This window comes from Lepisosteus oculatus, chromosome 29 (assembly GCF_040954835.1).
Source record: "Lepisosteus oculatus isolate fLepOcu1 chromosome 29, fLepOcu1.hap2, whole genome shotgun sequence".
NCBI lineage: Eukaryota > Metazoa > Chordata > Actinopteri > Semionotiformes > Lepisosteidae > Lepisosteus > Lepisosteus oculatus.
The window spans coordinates 8,352,314-8,369,917 of record NC_090724.1 but is presented as its reverse complement, the minus strand read 5'-3'; the positions used below and the strand labels follow the sequence as shown (position 1 = coordinate 8,369,917).

Here is a 17,604-nt window from a genome sequence, read left to right as displayed (position 1 = left end):
GCTCTTCTCATGCATGGAGTGCATGGAAAAATGAACTGAAGCTGAGTTACTGCCAGCACAGTGAAATCTTTATCTGATCTGTGGTGCCCGAGATTGTTGGCATAGTGACACCTAACAAAGAATGATTCTTTGCATGCAGAAACTGACAGCACATGTGGTGGAACGAGTTATCCCATGAAGAATGCAGTACAAACCTTTTTTTCTCCGGGCTATCAAAGAACAATTATGAAACCAAGCATGCACAGTCATTTGTCTCTTAGTCAGGGGATACAATTCTGTTTGGCAGGCTCTGCACTTGCTTTCCTAATGAACCATCAGCTGTTGCTTGAACTGTTCAACTTTTACTTGTTTGTTTCTTGTCCTCTGGGGAGTAGTCGTCAACTGATCAAAATATTGGGGCACCCCCAATTAGCCAAAAGAATGGACTCTCTCAATGGCCCAAGGAGGCTGAGACAGTAGTTCCTCACACTTATATAGTGTGTTTTCTAGACACTCCACTCAAAGCGCTGTACAGGGAATGGGGATCCCCTCCACACCCACCTGGATGATGTGCCAATCCGCTCCCCACACACCAGTTCTCAGTGGGGAGGAGAGCAGAGTGATGAAGCCAGTTCAGAGATGGGGATTATTAGGAGGCGATGATGGGTAAAGGCCAGGGGGAAATTTGTCCAGGACACTGGGGTAACACCCCAACTCTTTTCGAGAAACGCCCTGGGATTTTTAATGACCACAGAGAGTCAGGACCTCGGGGCATTAGGACCCACATGGACTGCAGGGTGAGCGCCCCCTGCTGGCCCCACTAACACCTCTTCCAGCAGCAGCCTTAGTTTTTCCCAGGAGTCTCCCCTCCAGAGTCAGGACCAGGATTTCACATCTAATCACCTCCAAAAGCAAGATGCCCTGGCACCTTGTAACCATACTGGGGCATTGGGCTTGAGATTCTGGGCTAGAGGGAATAGCACCCCCTACTGGTCCACCACAGGCTGCTAGCAGCAAGGTGGCAGTACAAGGCAGCAAGACTGCTGCTGCTGCTGAGCCATTATCTTGTCCAGGCCAGGCCAACAGCCCCACCTTCCAGCAGCTGAAGAGGTCTCCTGACATCATTTCCTCCTGAACACCTGCCCGCCCGAAACCATCCCAAAAACCTGGCCATGCACCATTTACACCAATTACCGCCATTAAGCAATCAAGTCATCCAGTGATCACGTGGGCAACGAGACCCCCCCGCGGTGTTCCCGAGAGCTGAGCCCCAGGGTGCCCCTGGATGAAGGCGCTCCTCCTTGCTCTTTGAGCTTGATTTTCCCCACTCGCGCGTAGTTGTCGGGGATTCCCCACGCCGTCTGCGGCTGGAACCCCGCGCCCCCGCGAGGAGAGCCCCGGCGCGGCCTGCCTCTCAGCACGCAGCGTGCGGTAACTTGTAGTTTCATCTGGATCAGCGTGCGCGGTGTTTTCCTCCGGGCGTGAGATTAGCCGGGGCTGGGTGCCCTCTCCCCCGCGACTGTGAGTGCCTCCACAGCTTTTAAGTATGTTTGTGCCCGGGTGACTAGGCGCAGCGGCCGGCCGCCTCCTGTTTGCTTTCGCTATCTGGAAACGTGTTGCGGTTGTGACTAACTCTGTCTCGACTGCCCGAGGCCTCCCCCGCTACCTCTCTCCCTCTCTCCACCCCCCCACCCCGAGCGCGACGAGGAACTGAAAGCGATCCCGAAGTTGCCGAGTCATGCTGAGGCTGGAGTTGCAGGGCGAGGGCAGGCGCGGAGCTGCGTGCCGGGGGCTGTTCTCGGCCGGTGCGAGCGAGAGGAGGGGACGGAGGAGGGAGAGGCCACCGAAGGCTCTGGCTGCGACTCTCGGCTTCACGGCTCTGGAAGGTGGAAGACTCTGACTCGGGACTCCGCAGTTGCAGCCAAAACCGTGGGCGTCTTTGAGCTGGGCTTTTTTTTTGTTGTTGTTCCTTTTTTATTATTCATATCATTGGAAGTCTTGACGACTTCTCTTCGGGGTGGTTTTCGGCTGAGGCAGCGTCTTTCCCGAGACTGTAGTCCGAATCTGGAGGTGAGTTTGTAACAGCCGTGCGGCTTGACGCGCTCCGCGCAAAACCTTCAAGAAAGGGAAGATCTCACCGGGGCATTGCCACCTGTTAACGCCGGCTGAGTGTCGTCTTCCTCCACCGGGGAAACGCGCTGTTAAAGTCTAACCCTTATTTACGTGGAAAGAGATACTATGCGGATAAAACGTTTACGGCATAACACAGGGTACTTTCAGTTTAGAACAACTTTTTTTGTTCTGGTTAAAATTGCACGCAAGTTTGGGTGAGCGCCGGTTGTGAAAGACACACGCTGGAAATATCTTTACTACCTGTACAGTTTTTGAACAGTCAGTATCTAACGACAAATCTCAAATAGAAGAGTTTTCCCCTCAAACCGTTGAGGCCGTTGCACGCAGTACTGGTTGCATTTTAACTGTCCAGAAGCAGCACGTATCTAATTAAATATTAGTCACTTATCCAAAGAGAACAACTTGTGTTAGGAGTCTGTCTTATCAGCCTTGAATTCCTACTAAACTCTAGATTGACTCACAGTAGGGTGACCTTTAGAGACTGTATGTAGCACTTATCAGTATGTAATATTTATTGGCACTGTACGTCGGGTACGTCTAGACTAATAACCTTTGTGTGTTCTGTAATAAACGCTGATTCTACAACCCTTTAGAACAGACTAAGTGCAAATCTCCCAAGCAGAAAAAAAAATTAACAGCAGCGTGGAGGGGGGAGTGTAATAATTAGCCAGGTCGTTTTAATAAACTTGGAAGATCAGTTTGAGTTGAAGGTTAGAGAAAAAAAAAGGCAAAGTGAGTCATTTTGTGGCGGAAACGTCTTCGTCCAGAGTCTTTGCTGACAGAGGAGAATCTCTGAAGCCGTGTGTCACCGGAGCTTTGCTGATCCCGGAGGGCTCTGTGTTGTGGCGTGGACGTGTAGGCGGTAGCTATTTTCCCTTGCTGAGCTGGGCTCTCAGCCACTGCTTGTGCTGGAGGCAGCGGTAAATTTGAATACGGGACGAGGTCACGCCCCCTGTGGTTGCTTGGCCTGCAGGACCTGCAGAAGCACTCTGTCCGATCAGCCCTGCAGGACTGCCAGTCCTGAAAAAGACACTGCTCAACCCCAGCTGCTGTTGTAACGTAGGATTGCAAAGGCGCAGTACGTCAGACTTACTGTGTGTGCTTGCCAGTGTCTTTGTTTTATGCATTTTATTTGCAAAACCAGCAGCCGTGTCACCCTGTCCTCACAACTGGCAGCCCACTGGAGCCCAGCAGGTATGACCCTGGCCAGTACCTGGATGGGAGACTCCTGTTGCTGGAAGAGGTGTTTAGAGGGTAGATGGATAGATGAGACTTTATTGATCCCGAAGGGAAACTGATGTGTTATAGCAGTCCAGCCCAAAACCAGCAAAAACAGACATCAGAATAGACGAAAAAGTATACAAAATAAATATAAAATAAATAAATAGGTGTGTGCAAAATATGATGATCATAGTCACTGTAAAAAAACAATAGAATATGTGCAAAATGTGCATAGGCTTATACAGAATGATTGTTCAAAAAGTATAATGGAGCAACATCTTGTCCATAGACGAGCAGATGAAGGGCTAACAGTCCTAGCCTAGGGCAGTGTTATACACCCTGACAGCCGCCGGGAGGAAAGACCTGTGGAAACGTTCCCTTGAACACCGCAGCTGGGGCAGTCTGTGTCTAAAAGTGCTCTGCTGTCTAATAACAGTCCCATGAAGCGGATGAGAGACGTTGTTGATGATGGCGGTGAGCTTGGTCAGCATTCTCCTCTCGGCCTCCAGCTCCAGGGGGTCAAGGCTCAGCCCCAACACAGAGCCAGCATTCACGATGAGTTTATTGAGCCTATTTGCATCTCTTGTCATGATGTTGCTGCCCCAGCACACAACAGCGTAGAAGATGGTCCAGTAGGGGGCGCTCACCCTGCAGTCTGTGTGGGTCCTAATGCCCCAGTATAGTGACGGGGACACTGTACTGTAAAAAGGGGCCGTCCTTCGGATGAGACGTAAAACCGAGGTCCTGACTCTCTGTGGTCATTGAGTGTTTCTAAAAAAAAAGTAGGGGAGTTACCCCAGTGCCCTAATAACCCCCATCTCTGAACTGGCTTCATCACTCTGCTCTCCTCCCCACTGAGAGCTGGTGTGTGGGGAGCAGACTGAAGCATCACCCAGGTGGGGGTACACACTGGTGGTGGTGGAGGGGATCCCCATTACCTGTATAGCGCTCTGAGTGGAGTGTCCAGAAGAGCTAATTAAGTGTGAGGAATTCTTTCTTATTAAATCTGCACTGGAGCTGCTGCGTGTGGAGTACCTCCTTCATTATTGGGCTTCAGCGAGCGTCACTTGCTCTGCAGCAGGTTTAACAGGTCTAGATCTGGTGCAGAGGCAATTACAGGGCTGGCGAACAGTTAACCGAACATATGAAGTGCAGCCCGGAGTCCCAGCAGTTTCCAGGGCGGGTCGTCCCCGTGCCTGCTGTGTGTGTGGTGTGGAGTGCGCTGTGTGTGTGGTGTGGAGTGCCCTGTGCGTGAGTGTTCAGCTCTTGCACAGCGGTGAGCGTGCTCTGAATCACAGCTTGGGTGCAAATCCAGTCATACCTCTGGCACCCAGAAGCAGAAGCAACGCCTTTATTTGTTCCAAACCTGCACCGTTTATGCTGAATCACCTGGCCTGAGAGGCAATGACTGAGTCGGATGATCTGTACGTTGCTGCCAGGTGATCCTTTCAAGAAAATGAAAGAACCTGCCACCGTTTCATGCCGATGTGACTGGCTTGGGTGAACCCGGGTTCGAAGCTCGCCGACACCAGCTGGCAAGCTCAGACGGGAGGGGGTCACAGACTGGTGCATGAGGGAAACTGATTTTGAAACCTGCTGAAAAGCCTTTGCATTGCAGACTGTGGTATTGAGTCACTCTGGACCGCTAGTAGCAGCAAACCCATGGTTTAATGCCACGAATTCCATGTTTGGAAGACGTTTTAAAAATATTTAATGGAAAGCTCTCTGCCAGATTGGCAGAGGCGGTGGATCTCCGAGCAGGATGTTGCCTGCTGCAAATCATGTCGCAGAATGACTTTGAGTTCTGCCGGGTGTGTAGTCCCCCCGTTAGCTCCCGATGTGATGTAGTGATCGGAGATTCCCTGGTGCGGGGATTTCTCCTGGATGGATCGGGATCAGCGCGGCGCTGGGTGAGCCTCTCTTGGGGCCGGAGGCCTGGGAGGGGGGACAGGGGTGGTGGATGAACAGTCCGAGGTGCAAAAGCAAGTGGGCAGACTCCACAGGGCCGTACGGGTGGGGGAGGGACGGGGCACCCACTTCACCTCTGCTACCCTGGGCATGTGCTGACTGTGCCAGTTGGAGTGGCGGCTGCCCCTGCACCCTGGCGTGGGACCTTTGGATTCTCGGAAAAACCAGAGGGGCACGGGTGGTCTGCTGCAGTCATCCCTCCTGTGGCGCATTAACAACCCGTGATGCAAGAGCGAGGTCAGAAGTTCAGTGAGGCGAGCAGTTGACAGATCATCTGACTGGATTACAAGTGCCTTTTCCCTTATTTGTTCCAGGTTATGTTATACGCCAGGTCTGGTTAATGTTTAGCGTGCAGCCGAGCTGACAGGGGTGTATACAGGCACAGTTATGGGGTACAGGAGGTGGGACTCCAGTGGGGTGGTATAAAAGCAGGGCGACACGATAAGCCTGCCATCGTGGGAGGGGGCTGCCTTGAACATGAAGCTCCGGATCTTGTATCCAGGCTGTCCTGGCTAGACGGGGAACGCTGCTGAAAAAACGTTGATAGTTGGGTTTGTATGTATTCCCGGCTTCCAGTTGACGTGTGTAATTTTAATTGGCAAAAAGGTTAAACATCAGTATAATATAAGGGACAGGGAAGAATGTAGCTGATTAATCACCGTACACTAATAGTTGTTCCTAGTCTTGTTCCTGGTTAAACGCTGTCTGTTTGTAGATCTACTTGCTTGATTTTAGACTTCTGATCTTTTTTGTCTTAGTGTCATTGTGACCTTACTTTAAGGGCAGCGTCTCTACCAGCTTCCACGCACGGCCTGTCCTCGGCTTGCTTGCTGTCATTTGACTCTCTCAACTCACTCTTGCTTGTTGATCAGTTGACGAACAACCACACCCCGCGTGGGAGGGGCGCTGTGTTGGACACGCCCCCGCGTGGGAGGGGCAATGTGTTGGACACGCCCATAAAGGTGCATTCTCCCTTTCTGCCGGGATCCAGTTGGTTACATTTCAGGCGGTGCACCTGAATGATGGAAATCAATACGGGGGTGATGCTGAATGGGATCTGACATTGACCTCTTATAAGCAGGAAGCAAAAACCAGAAGAGACTGTTCCTCTAGGATCAGGGCTGGCAGCCACTAGTTTAAAGAGAGGACTGAGGAGTTCAGATTGATCAGTGGGTCTCCTAGTCTTTGTTTTGAAAGATTCTAGGGAGGGGATCTATTTCAACTTGCCACTTCTCGTGCACAGAAGGTCTGCCTGTTCTCGGTCCCAGATGAACAGTCTTCCTGCAAGACACTGCTGGCATGAGGCTCAGGCGCCTGACTCATGCAGAGGAGCGTCGGAGGTTCTGGGGGCTGGGAGTTGCTGGAGTCGAGACTGACTCACTGTGGGGCTCTGACTCGGCGCATCTTGCTGTTGGCATAGACCTTGTTCTGTTGGGTTTTTTTTATCTTTCTGTTAAAGAGAAGTCTGTCTAGCTCTTATTTCTGTTTGTGACGGATTCAAACCTTCAATCTGCTTGCCAGTGCCAAATTATCTATCTTGTACCCCATAGCGTTTCCCAAAGGGAGGTCCTTCCTTCTGTCCAATGGAGCCCATGAGTGTCCTGTACTGAATCTCATTTGCCTTTTCTGCTCCCTAAAAGAGGGGTGCTAAACTGGCGCAGTGTGTGTTCTGAGCTGAAGGACCCTGAAGCTCTTGCAGTGTCCTGATCCTCCAGCCCGTGATGCTGTGGCAGTGCTGTACATGAAGAGCCCGGTTCTGAATCCTGGCATTTTATTTCCTTCTCGGTTCCTCTTGGTTTCAGGTTGGCCTGCTGCTGGTACGGGTTCCTGCACGGCGCTGCTGGAACTCCCCGGGGCGGACTTTTCCCAGCATCCCCAGAAAAATCGCCAAGACGGGGGTGTTGTTTCGCTGGAGGGACCTTCAGAGAACAGCGTAACGGTGTCAAAATTCCAGTCGTTTTCTCCCTCTCTTTAACAAGGCGTTGAGCCAGAGGGGCTTCTGATCAAGACCCAGCAGTGGCTGCAGATCGAGGCAGGGGCCGCTCACTGCAAGGAGGCATGCTAGGGCTGAAGGGTTCTGGGTAGGTTGGATGCCTGCCATGCCTCTGGGATTTTTGGAAGAAAGCCACCATGTTACCCCTCTAAGCCAAGAAAGAATTGGTGGCCAATTGACTCCCGTTGATCAGCTTCTGTATCTATTTTTCTTCATGATCCGCGGCCGAGTATAGGCAGCCTTAGATACCCACCACCCCCTCCCTGCCCCCTTCTCCCGGCGCAAGAGTGCGCGAGGCCAGAGGGCCCGCGGGGGGAGGATGATGTGCCAACGGAAGAGGAAGACCACCAGAGGTGAGGATTTCTCTGCCATCGCTGTCCCGTCCATGAAGGGCCATGGCTACCTGGACTACACCATCGAGAACCACCCCTCCAAGGCCCTGAAGATCATGGATGAGTTCCGGAGGCACGGGCTCCTCTGCGACCTGGTCCTCCACGTGACCTACAAAGACACGCAGGAGGACTTCAAGGTGAGCCCCGCCCTGTGGGGAAGACGAATCCGTTGCTCAGACCGTGTGAGCTGTGGGCTCGTGGGCGAGCTGCGCTGACGAAGCCGAGATGCAGTGCACACAGTGTTCTGCGTTTGTTTGCAAATTCTGTTGACGACTAGGTAACACCGCTTAGAAATATCTACAGTAGCTCTTGTTGACTCGACCTGACAATGGCCAAACTCCTGCGACTTATAATGCATTGTGCCAGGCTAGCAGACAGATGGATCCCATACTAAAATTAAGTTCCAGAAAGTCTGATAGATGGTTAGTTCCATCCATGGCTTATTGGCACAGAGTAATTGTGCTGCGTGTCCCTGGGGCTTTTACTTTCTCCATCTGTGTTCACACACACCACATCCTCAGGGGATTAACATCGTGCTCATCTTTCTGAGTATTGTCACTAACCACTTATTGCAATCATGTGCCGAAGCACCCAGCTGATCACTTTTGATCTAATTACTGAACAGCACATCATCGATTAATTCTCCCATGTAAACACTACAGCAAATCAAACATGTATGCTATAGTTAATATTTAATTATTCCGATTGTAGGAATAGAACCTTCATTGCTAATTTAATTTTTTCCCTGCATATCAAGAAGTAACGTTTCCCTTATGGTCCACGAGCTGCTGCTAAACTGTCTGCCTCCCCCCCTCCTTGATCGGCACACGCGCCTGGGGCATTTCATGGTTAATAAACCCCAGTGAGCCTGCAGGTCTCCCCCCCCCACCCCCGTCCCCGCCAACACCACTAGGGAAGAGGTCGAGAGAGGCTGGCTTCCATCTTGGGTAGAAGATGGGCTTCACACTGCAGCTCCACAGCTGTGTTCTGAACACTGTCGTCTTGCAACTTCATGAAAAATGCTTTGCTCTCTGGAAGCTTCGTCAAGCATGTCATGAGAGCTAGTTAGTCTTACACAGTAGTCTTATTTTCTGTTTTTATACCTCTTTAATATCGAATTGGTGTAAGAGGCTAGTAGGGGGGTTGGTAAGGGTTCTAGGGTCAGATTTGGCGTGACCTGCTACTCGAGGTCCCAGACGCCGCAGGTCAGTTGCGATTCGACTGTGTTTATAGCTCGTGACCTGGGACGGTCCCCGGCTGCAAGGCCAGACAAGAGCTCCGGCGGGCTTGGTCCGGACGTGACCTCCTCCCTTCCCGCCGCAGGTTCACAAGGTCGTCCTGGCCTCCTGCAGCCCCTACTTCAAGGCCATGTTCACCAGCAGCTTCCGGGAGTGCCAGGCCTCGGAGCTGACGATCCGCGACGTGTCCCCCCGCGTCATCGAGCGGCTCATCGACTTCGCCTACACGGCCCGCGTGACGGTGGGCGAGGCCTGCGTGCTGCACGTGCTGATGGGCGCCATGCGCTACCAGATGGAGGACGTGGCCAAGGCCTGCTGCAGCTTCCTGGCCCAGCACCTGGAGCCCGCCAACGTCATCGGCATCACCAGCTTCGCCGAGGACATCGGCTGCCGGGAGCTGCACCTCAAGGGGCGGGAGTACATCAACACGCACTTCAGCGAGGTGGGGCTGCCGGCGCGTTCCCGCCCCCGCGGTGCGCCGAGGGGTTGACCAAAGGGCCGCCACGTGCGCGGATAGCCGAGAGATCGGATGCCCCTGGAAAAAAGCAAATTCATTTTCTTATCCCAAAATACAGGGAACCAGAAGTCAACGTTCGTATTCCAATCGAAGGGGGTGGGGAGAAACCCAGGCAAACTTACTGACTAACTGTCAGGATGGCCGAGTGGTCTAAGGCGCCAGACTCAAGGACTCCTGTCTTTCCAATGCTTGGGTGTTCTGGTCTCTGAATGGAGGCGTGGGTTCAAATCCCACTCCTGACAGCTACTGTCTGTGACCTCGTAGCGCAACGGTAGCGAGTCTGACTCCAGATCAGGAAGTTGCGTGTTCAGATCACGTCAGCTATTAGGTTTTCAGGTTCCGCTGGTGCTGAACCCGGAATTCTCCCCATGCAGTTGAGTTTTTTAGGGCGGAACTGGCTCTGTGGCTCAGGATCTGCGCCTGTGGCTGGAAGGTTGCCGGTTCAAATCCCGCGGCCGGCAGAGGAATCCTACTCCGTTGGGCCCATGAGCAAGGCCCTTAACCCCAGCTGCTCCAGGGGCGCTGTACAATGGCTGACCCTGCGCTCTGACCCCCAGCTTCTCTCCCTGTCTGCGTGTCTCATGGAGAGCAAGCTGGGGTCTGCGAAAAGACGAATTCCTAATGCAAGAAATTACCAGAAATCATTCACCCCATATCCGATCTCTCAGGGCCTCCTTGCAGTCTTTTAAATGCTCCCACCTCATCTACTTAATGAATTAATTGGCAGCACCTGGAGAAAGAAGAGAACACAGTTAGAATAACGCCTCCGACCGAGACGACCAGCGCCTCCTGCTGGTGGGGGCGGCTGTCCGTGTGGCGGCTGGGCTCTCCCGGTTTTTTTCCTTCCCGTTTCGGCCCCCCCCCCCTGGGCTCCTGCGGGTGCTGTCGCAGCTGTCCTGCTCCCGGGGGGGGCTCACTGGCAGGGCCCTGCCGAGGTGCCCCCCCCCCAGGAACCGCCAGCGCGGACGAGGACAGAAGGGGTTTCCTGTCGGCGGGGTACCTCAAAGAAACAGTGGAACTGCCAGGGCAGGAGAAACGGGCGGTCGGGAAGGGAGAAAGATTGAGAAAGGGAACTTGCGCAGGGAAGGTAAAAGCTGCAGAGCGAGAGGCCAGCATGGGCTGGAAACGGAGCCCTGCGGGCCGACAGACAGCGGGATAACATCATGGGAAAGAAAAGCCGCTTGCTGGCTTCTGCAGCTTTTCCTGGAGAGCTGGCGCTGGTTCGCCCACAAAATAGGAAGTCTGTGACCCAGCTGCTGTAATAAAGACAGATGGGTCTCCTGCTGGGATTGTTGGGTTCGGAGTCTCGCTCGGCACGTGTGTGTGGTTGAGTAGGAGACCCTCGTCTGACACGATCCTGCTCTCACTGCCTTGCTGACAGTGCCTGTAGGCAGGCAGTGGGTTGTGGCTCCTTGTGTTCACATTAGGCCTCTCTGGATTCCCTGACCGCCTTTTCTTTCCCATGATGTTATCCCGCTGTCTGTCGGCCCGCAGGGCTCCGTTTCCAGCCCATGCTGGCCTCTCGCTCTGCAGCTTTTACCTTCCCTGCGCAAGTCAAGCACGGGCGTATACAAGGCTGGAAATAGGTGACGCTGCATTAGGAGACGAGTCGTGGGTGACTGGAATGGACAGCCAGCTATCCCAGGGTCCTTCAGGAACCCAGCTGGCTTGACTCAGCTCTATCACCTTGCAGCTCCCAGCTGGCAGCCCAGCAGGTGTGAGCCTGGCCAGTACCTGGAGGGGAGACTCCTGGGAAAAACGAAGGCTGCTGCTGGAAGAGGTGTAAGTGGGACCAGTAGGGGGCGCTCACCCTGCAGTCTGTCAGTGGGTCGTAATGCCCCAGTATAGTGACGGGGACACTGTACTGTAAACAGGCGCCGTCCTTTGGATGAGATGTAAAACCGAGGTCCTGACTCTCTTTTTCGTAAAAAATCCCAGGGTGTTTCTCGAAAAGAGTAGGAGTGTTACCCCAGTGTCCTGGCCAAATTTCCCCCCTGGACTTTACCAGTCATGGCCTCCTAATAATCCCCATCTCTGAACTGGCTGCTGTTGCATCATCCAGGTGGGGCTGCACACTGGTGGTGGTGGAGGGGATCCCCATGACCTGTGAAGCGCTTTTGAGTGGAGTGTCCAGAAGAGACCTGCATAAATGTGAGAAAGGCGCTAAGTGGGAGTGGGCTGCCTCTGGTTCGTGTCTCACCCTCCTCCCTTGCTGCAGGTGACGAAGGAGGGGGAGTTCTTCAACCTGTCCCACTGCCAGCTGCTGGACCTCATCAGCCAGGACAGCCTGAAGGTGCTGTGCGAGTCGGAGGTGTACAAGGCCTGCATCGAGTGGGTGCGCTGGGACGTGGAGGGCCGCGCCCAGTACTTCCACGCCCTCCTGAACGCCGTCCACATCTACGCCCTGCCCCCCAAGTTCCTCCAGGCCCAGCTGCAGGGCTGCCCCATCCTCAGCAAGGCCAACTCCTGCCGGGACTACCTGTCCCGGATCTTCCAGGAGATGGCCCTGCGCAAGCCCCTCCCGCCCGCCCGCCACCGCGGCAACCAGCTCATCTACGTCGCCGGGGGCTACCTGCGGCACTCGCTGGCGGTGCTGGAGGCCTACGGGCCCGGCGCGCGCCGCTGGATCCGGCTGGCCGACCTGGCGGAGCCGCGGAGCGGGCTGGGCGCCTGCGTGCTGTTCGGCCTGCTCTACACGGTGGGCGGCCGGAACAACTCCGTGCAGGAGAACACGGACTCGGCCGCGCTGCACTGCTACAACCCCATGACCAACCAGTGGACGCGGCGGGCCGCGCTCAACGTGCCGCGCAACCGCGTGGGGGTGGGCGTGGTCGACGGCAGCATCTACGCCGTGGGGGGGTCCCACGGCTCGGCCCACCACCGCAGCGTGGAGAGGTGAGTGCGGGGAGTGGGTAGTCCTCCAGCTCTAGTAATCGGAGACGGGGAAACATCCGGCTCTCCAAAGTTTGGTCGCCTTCTCGGGAGCCAGCCGGTCCTGGTCGGATCTCGTCCCGCTGTTTCCTAGGAGAAGCCAGCTTGTTCCAGACTCCCGCACCCCTTTGTGTAAAGACGACTCTCTGGTTCTCTCCTTTTAAATACACGTCCCTTGAACCCCACATGGCACTGACCTTTGAGTGTTTCGTGATCCATGTGGTTCATTTCTTTCACCTGCCTGCCTTCCTTTGACCCCAGAGATGTGTTTGGTTGCTCTTCCCTGAACTGATTCCAGAGCAGAAGTATCTTTTTCTGTGTGGCATTGAGACCAGATTTACACCCAACATTGTAAATAAGGTCTTACTAGTGCATCATATACAGTTTTAACAAAGCATCCATTAATCTTAGCTCTGCACATGCAGGAGGGTTCTGTAAGCATCATACTTTATTAGTTTTTGCCCAGAGTGCTGTGTTGTAACTTCTGAGCCCGAGGAAGCTGGAAGTCGGTGCCTTTAGGGAAACTGTCTTTATGCTACGGAGAGCTATGCATCGACCAGTTAGGTCTGCTGGCTCTTGTCGGAGGTAACGTCAGGGTCTGGTCGTCAGCTGGGATGACTCAGAGATGCAATGTGCAAGTCATTTCCTGGCAAACGTGTGCTGGAAAACAGTGCCCGATTCATTCTGGTCTCCCAGGAATGTAAGTCTATTTAGTAGAAACTGGCTGGAAACTGGGTGCCAGTGATACAGCACTAGTTTACAGTCAGTGGTACTACTTCAGACGGAGTTCCAAAATCTCTTGTTGTGATGGTGGCTGTCTAGGTGTAGTTAAAGGATCTGCCACTTCTAAAACGAACTTTCCTAATTACCATGGCATAGTTTACGTCACAAAATATACCTGGAAATTTTGTCTGCGCAGCACTATATTCTGCGGTTCAGAACGTAGCAACAAAACGCCCAGTGAGGTGAAGCAGCCCTATTACACTGTAAACCAGCAGGCTCGTGAATCCACCTCTTTTAATCCAATAGGAATATTGCTCTCAACTTCGAGATGGTTTTGCCGACAAATGCTACTTGTTAACTCTTCCAACATGATCTGCATGCACATCTGCATGAAATGTCTGCTGCACAACCTGTACTAATGCGCTCATTCATCACATTGCATTAGTCATTAGAGTGACTAGTGAGCAGGAAGGGCCAAGGGGTTTGTGACCAAATGGCAACTCCTAAAGTTCACGATTTTGTGCTCAACTCCACATTTGTCCAATCTGTAACTCGGGGCGCGTGGCTGCCTGGCGCATGCTGATGTAACCCTTCGCCCCTCCTCTCACAGGTACGACCCCGAGCTGAACCAGTGGACGCTGGTGTCCCCGATGACGGTCCCGCGGCTCGGCGCGGGCGTGGCCGCCTGCGGGGGGCAGCTGTACGTGGTCGGGGGCTTCGATGGCGAGAACCGCTGGAACACGGTGGAGCGCTATCACCCCGAGACCAACTCCTGGCACAGCGCTGCCCCGATGGCTTCTGTGCGCAGTGGCGCAGGTGAGCTGAGCTGGCACACGAGCTGAACTGCACTTCCCATTCAACTGGTGCCTAATGCCTTCAAAAAAACATTATAATAATAATAATTGCTTACACTTATATAGCGCTTTTCTGGACACTCCACTCAGAGCTCTTCACAGGTAATGGGGATCCCCTCCACCACCACCAATGTGCAGCCCCACCTGGATGATTGAGGCAGTTTGAAACGACCAGCCTCAATCCTGACGGGAAAACATTTCATCTTTCTTCCTGAAGCCTTATTGCAGTGTTATCGTGTCTTCTGGCACAGGACCTCCCAGCTGTTTCAAATGAGGGATTCCTTTAAAATCAAGAGCTCCGTTGGAACAAATCACCCAGTGATTTGCCAATTAGACCTTGGATCGTCTTAAGCTCCTCGAGGAGAGTTCAGATTAAGGGAGCGTGCTGGGTTGCATGGCTTTATCGTTCCACTGTGCACCCCTGTCCCAGGTGTGGTGTGTCTGGGCGGCTACATCTACGCGGTGGGAGGGTACGATGGCTCGGCACAGCTCAGCAGCGTGGAGCGTTACAATGTGGCCCTGGACTGCTGGGAGCCCGTGGCCCCCATGAGGAACTGCAGGAGCGCCCATGGAGTCGCCGTCTACCAGGGCAAGATCTACGCGCTGGGTGAGCAGAGCCGATCGTTTGGAGGAATTCTGGGGGAAGATGGCCGTGAAGTGCATTAAAGCGCATGTCTTCTTCCTGAAGTTAATTGAAGTTTTTTTTTTTCCCCCAGTGATGCAAGTCTGTTTCTGCAGTTCCAGTAATCTTCGCCTGTTGCGTTTGTTCAGGATGTGGCCCGTCCTTAAACGTGTTTAAGCTATGTTCGGCAGACTGGCTTTGTGCTGGGTCTCGCGATCCTGGGCTGTTTTGTAAGCGTCCCTGTCCCATTCCAGGCGGCTTCAATCAGTCGGGCTTCCTGTCGAGCGTGGAGTGCTACAGCCCGGAGACGAACGAGTGGGCCGCCGTGGCCGACATGCCCCTGGGGCGCAGCGGGATGGGCGTGGCCGTCACCATGGAGCCCTGCCCTGGCAACCTGGAGGAGGAGGAGGAGGAGGGGGAGGAAGAGAACGGGTGACCACGAGGGATAAACTTCACCCAGGGCGATGCCGGTTTAGGGATCTGGCACGTGGGGAGGCCGATACCTGGCTTGCAGGCATGGGGAGTTAATGAAAGACACAAGAAGCTGTCTGAAAAGGGAAGATCACCGTTCTTTACCAAGCTCATGAATGCCTGCATTTAAAAAGCTGGGTCACACTCCTTCTGCTCAGTCTTTATTCCCTTTTCTGCACTTGCACCCCAGGAGCTCTGGCCTGAACCCCAGAGCCTTGTACAGTAATTGAGTTGACTCTCCCCTCCCCCCTGCAAAGCTGGGTTTTACCTTGCTTGGTACCCTGCAACACACGTTGCGTCTGAAACAGTGTTCAGTCCCCTGGGCAGCGTGCAGGACTAGCTTACACTTCAGATGTACAGGGGCTCTCCTGCTCGCTGCCCAGAGCTGGACTGCAGCAGTGTGGCCAGCCTGCGCTGACCGCTCTCTCTCTCCTCCTGTCGGCCTCGGACCACACCGCCCCTCTCCGCAGGCAAAGGCAAACATCTGGAGCAGCTGGTGCGCCCCCTGCAGGCGCTCAGAGGCGCGGGCCTGCCTGGTTGCCGAAGCTGTCGCTGCTAAGGACTGTAGGACAGAGACACTTGAGCTGACCGGGTGACACGCTGGTTAGTGTCCATGTCCAATTCCTGAATGAAGATTTTCTCAACGCACCTCAGCATCTTCAGGGTATACGTTTTGTGTAATTTATTTGTTTCTGTACAGTAATGGAACTCATCTGTGTTATTCACAGACTATATTTTATGTCATTGCTAAATTAAAGGTGCAAATTACAGTAAATGTGTGTGTTAGTTTTTGGTGGGGGGGAGACTTGGAACAGATTATTTCCACGCGGGGAAGTTGGATTAAAAGATAAACTTTCCGGCTGTAGAGCCTGTTCAGCTCTGTACAGAAGTTAAGAGCTCCTTAAACTTTTAGTATCTAAAGAATACAAATTTATATGTCCCGAGAGACAATATCCTAGGCAAGAAATGCTAGAATATAACACCCCCTTTCAGAATGCAGTATTGTAGTGCTGGTTGAAAACAGTTTCTGGTATAAGGGCCATGAACGGCGATACCACTGGCCAGCAGCCATATCACCCTGTAACACACAACTACATAGAAGCCCAGCAGGTGTGAGCCTGGTCAGTACCTGGAGGGAGACTCCTGGGAAAGCTGAGGCTGCTGCTGGAAGAGGTGTAAGTGGGGCCAGTAGGGGGCGCTCACCCTGCAGTCCTGTGTGGGTCTTAATGCCCCAGCATAGGGGACACTATACTGTAAACAGGTGCCGTCCTTCGGATGAGACAAAACTGAGGTCCTGACTCTCTGTGGTTATTAAATATTCTAAGGTTGTTTCTCGAAAAGAGTAGGGGAGTTACCCCAGTGTCCTGGCCAAATTTCCCCCTGGCCCTTACCCATCATGGCCTCCTCATAACCCCCCTCTCTGAACTGGCTTCATCACTCTGCTCTCCTCCCCACTGAGAGCTGGTGTGTGGGGAGTGGACTAGAGCATCATCCAGGTGGGTGTGGAGGGGATCCCTGTTACCTGTACAGAGCTTTGAGTGGAGTGTCCAGAAAAGCGCTATAGAAGTGTGAGGAATTATTATACTTGACTGGACACCTGACCAGACCAACAGAGACTCTCGGACATCCAGTGGCCCTGGGCAGTAGTCCAAGTGAAGCCGGGTTTCTGTGTGTGTGGTGATGGGCTGCACGAGCAGAATTTGACAAGACAGTCCTGTTAAAGAGGTTTGACATTCCTGTGGGACTTGATCATTTTACTGGGTCAGATGCTAATTTTAACTGTTAGTGGAAAGGTTTTTTTTTACCGTTTACTTTGAATTTAATCTGCCCTCTGTTTCTAAGAAGATCGCGAAGTAAGCAAGATTGTGAGAGGGGCTGCCTGCTTGCTCTAACGCTGAACATGAGGGCAGCGGTATCATTAGTACTGTTCGGCGCCCGCTGCCAGTGTTAACTCTCCCAGCAGGGGGCACCAGAGGTCTTGAGCTGAGCGTGAAACTTTCGGCTCAGTGCTGCTACTGATCCTACAGTAGATCCAATATGCTACTATGCGTCTAATTAAGCGTTTTTCTGTAGTGTTCCTTCGTATGTTCTTGTTTTGATTAAGTCTAATTGTTTGTCATTGTCCGTTTTCCTTACGTAAACGAGTGCAGAATGATGAGAAACACTGCATTAGCAGTGTTACACAGCCACCGGCTCATTACAATGGAGCAGATTTCAGACACAAATCATCCGAATAGTAAATAGGTGGAACTTTGTATTTCCATGCCTACCGGGGACTTTTTTTAAGCACCCTCATTTAAAATGATTTGAATAATTTACAGAGGTATACATATGTACACTTAGGCGGCGTGCATGCGAGAACAATGGCGTTTTTCATAATGTACATTTAGGCCAGAAACGCAATTTTACTAAGGCCACTAGGTGGAGCTCGTGCATTTATCAATGGTCCTCTGCGTGCCTCCTGTATCGTGAAAAGCTCAAGACGTGTTTCCTTCTGAAGTCGCTATTTATGTCAAATTACATGTTGTCTCTCTAACAATATTTTTAGTTTGTATTTCTGGA

General features: G+C 53.0%; 1 protein-coding gene and 1 non-coding gene across 8 annotated transcripts; both read left to right on the top strand.

Moving 5' to 3' along the window:
• The first annotated feature begins 1,280 nt into the window (after positions 1-1,280).
• Positions 1,281-15,817, top strand: keap1a (kelch-like ECH-associated protein 1a). 7 transcript variants are annotated; one of them, XM_006640056.3, is made up of 8 exons: positions 1,519-2,049; positions 7,104-7,382; positions 7,530-7,823; positions 9,010-9,366; positions 11,660-12,336; positions 13,706-13,911; positions 14,380-14,556; positions 14,826-15,817. In XM_006640056.3, the coding sequence occupies exons 3-8, from the start codon at positions 7,614-7,616 to the stop codon at positions 15,005-15,007; spliced, it is 1,809 nt and encodes a 602-aa protein (XP_006640119.2). In that variant the 5' UTR covers positions 1,519-2,049; positions 7,104-7,382; positions 7,530-7,613; the 3' UTR covers positions 15,008-15,817. The 7 variants fall into 7 exon arrangements, with proteins under 7 accessions (XP_015221256.2, XP_015221258.2, XP_006640119.2 ...); XM_069185926.1 differs by lacking the exon at positions 1,519-2,049 and adding exons at positions 5,487-5,856; positions 6,174-6,263 and having other exon boundaries at positions 7,104-7,823; XM_015365770.2 differs by lacking the exon at positions 1,519-2,049 and adding an exon at positions 1,281-1,500 and having other exon boundaries at positions 7,104-7,823.
• Positions 9,573-9,683, top strand: trnal-caa (transfer RNA leucine (anticodon CAA)). Its single transcript has 2 exons — positions 9,573-9,610; positions 9,638-9,683. It is a non-coding gene; the product is annotated as a tRNA-Leu (tRNA).
• Positions 15,818-17,604: the final 1,787 nt, after the last annotated feature.

What these genes read in the sequence shown, in the direction of transcription:
- keap1a (XM_015365770.2), top strand. Translation starts at nt 7,614, where the DNA reads ATGATGTGCCAACGGAAGAGGAAGACCACCAGAGGTGAGGATTTCTCT. An exon ending in CACCACCGCAGCGTGGAGAG is followed by an intron (nt 12,337 to 13,705) that starts GTGAGTGCGGGG and finishes CTCCTCTCACAG; the next exon opens with GTACGACCCCGAGCTGAACC. An exon ending in GGGCAAGATCTACGCGCTGG is followed by an intron (nt 14,557 to 14,825) that starts GTGAGCAGAGCC and finishes GTCCCATTCCAG; the next exon opens with GCGGCTTCAATCAGTCGGGC.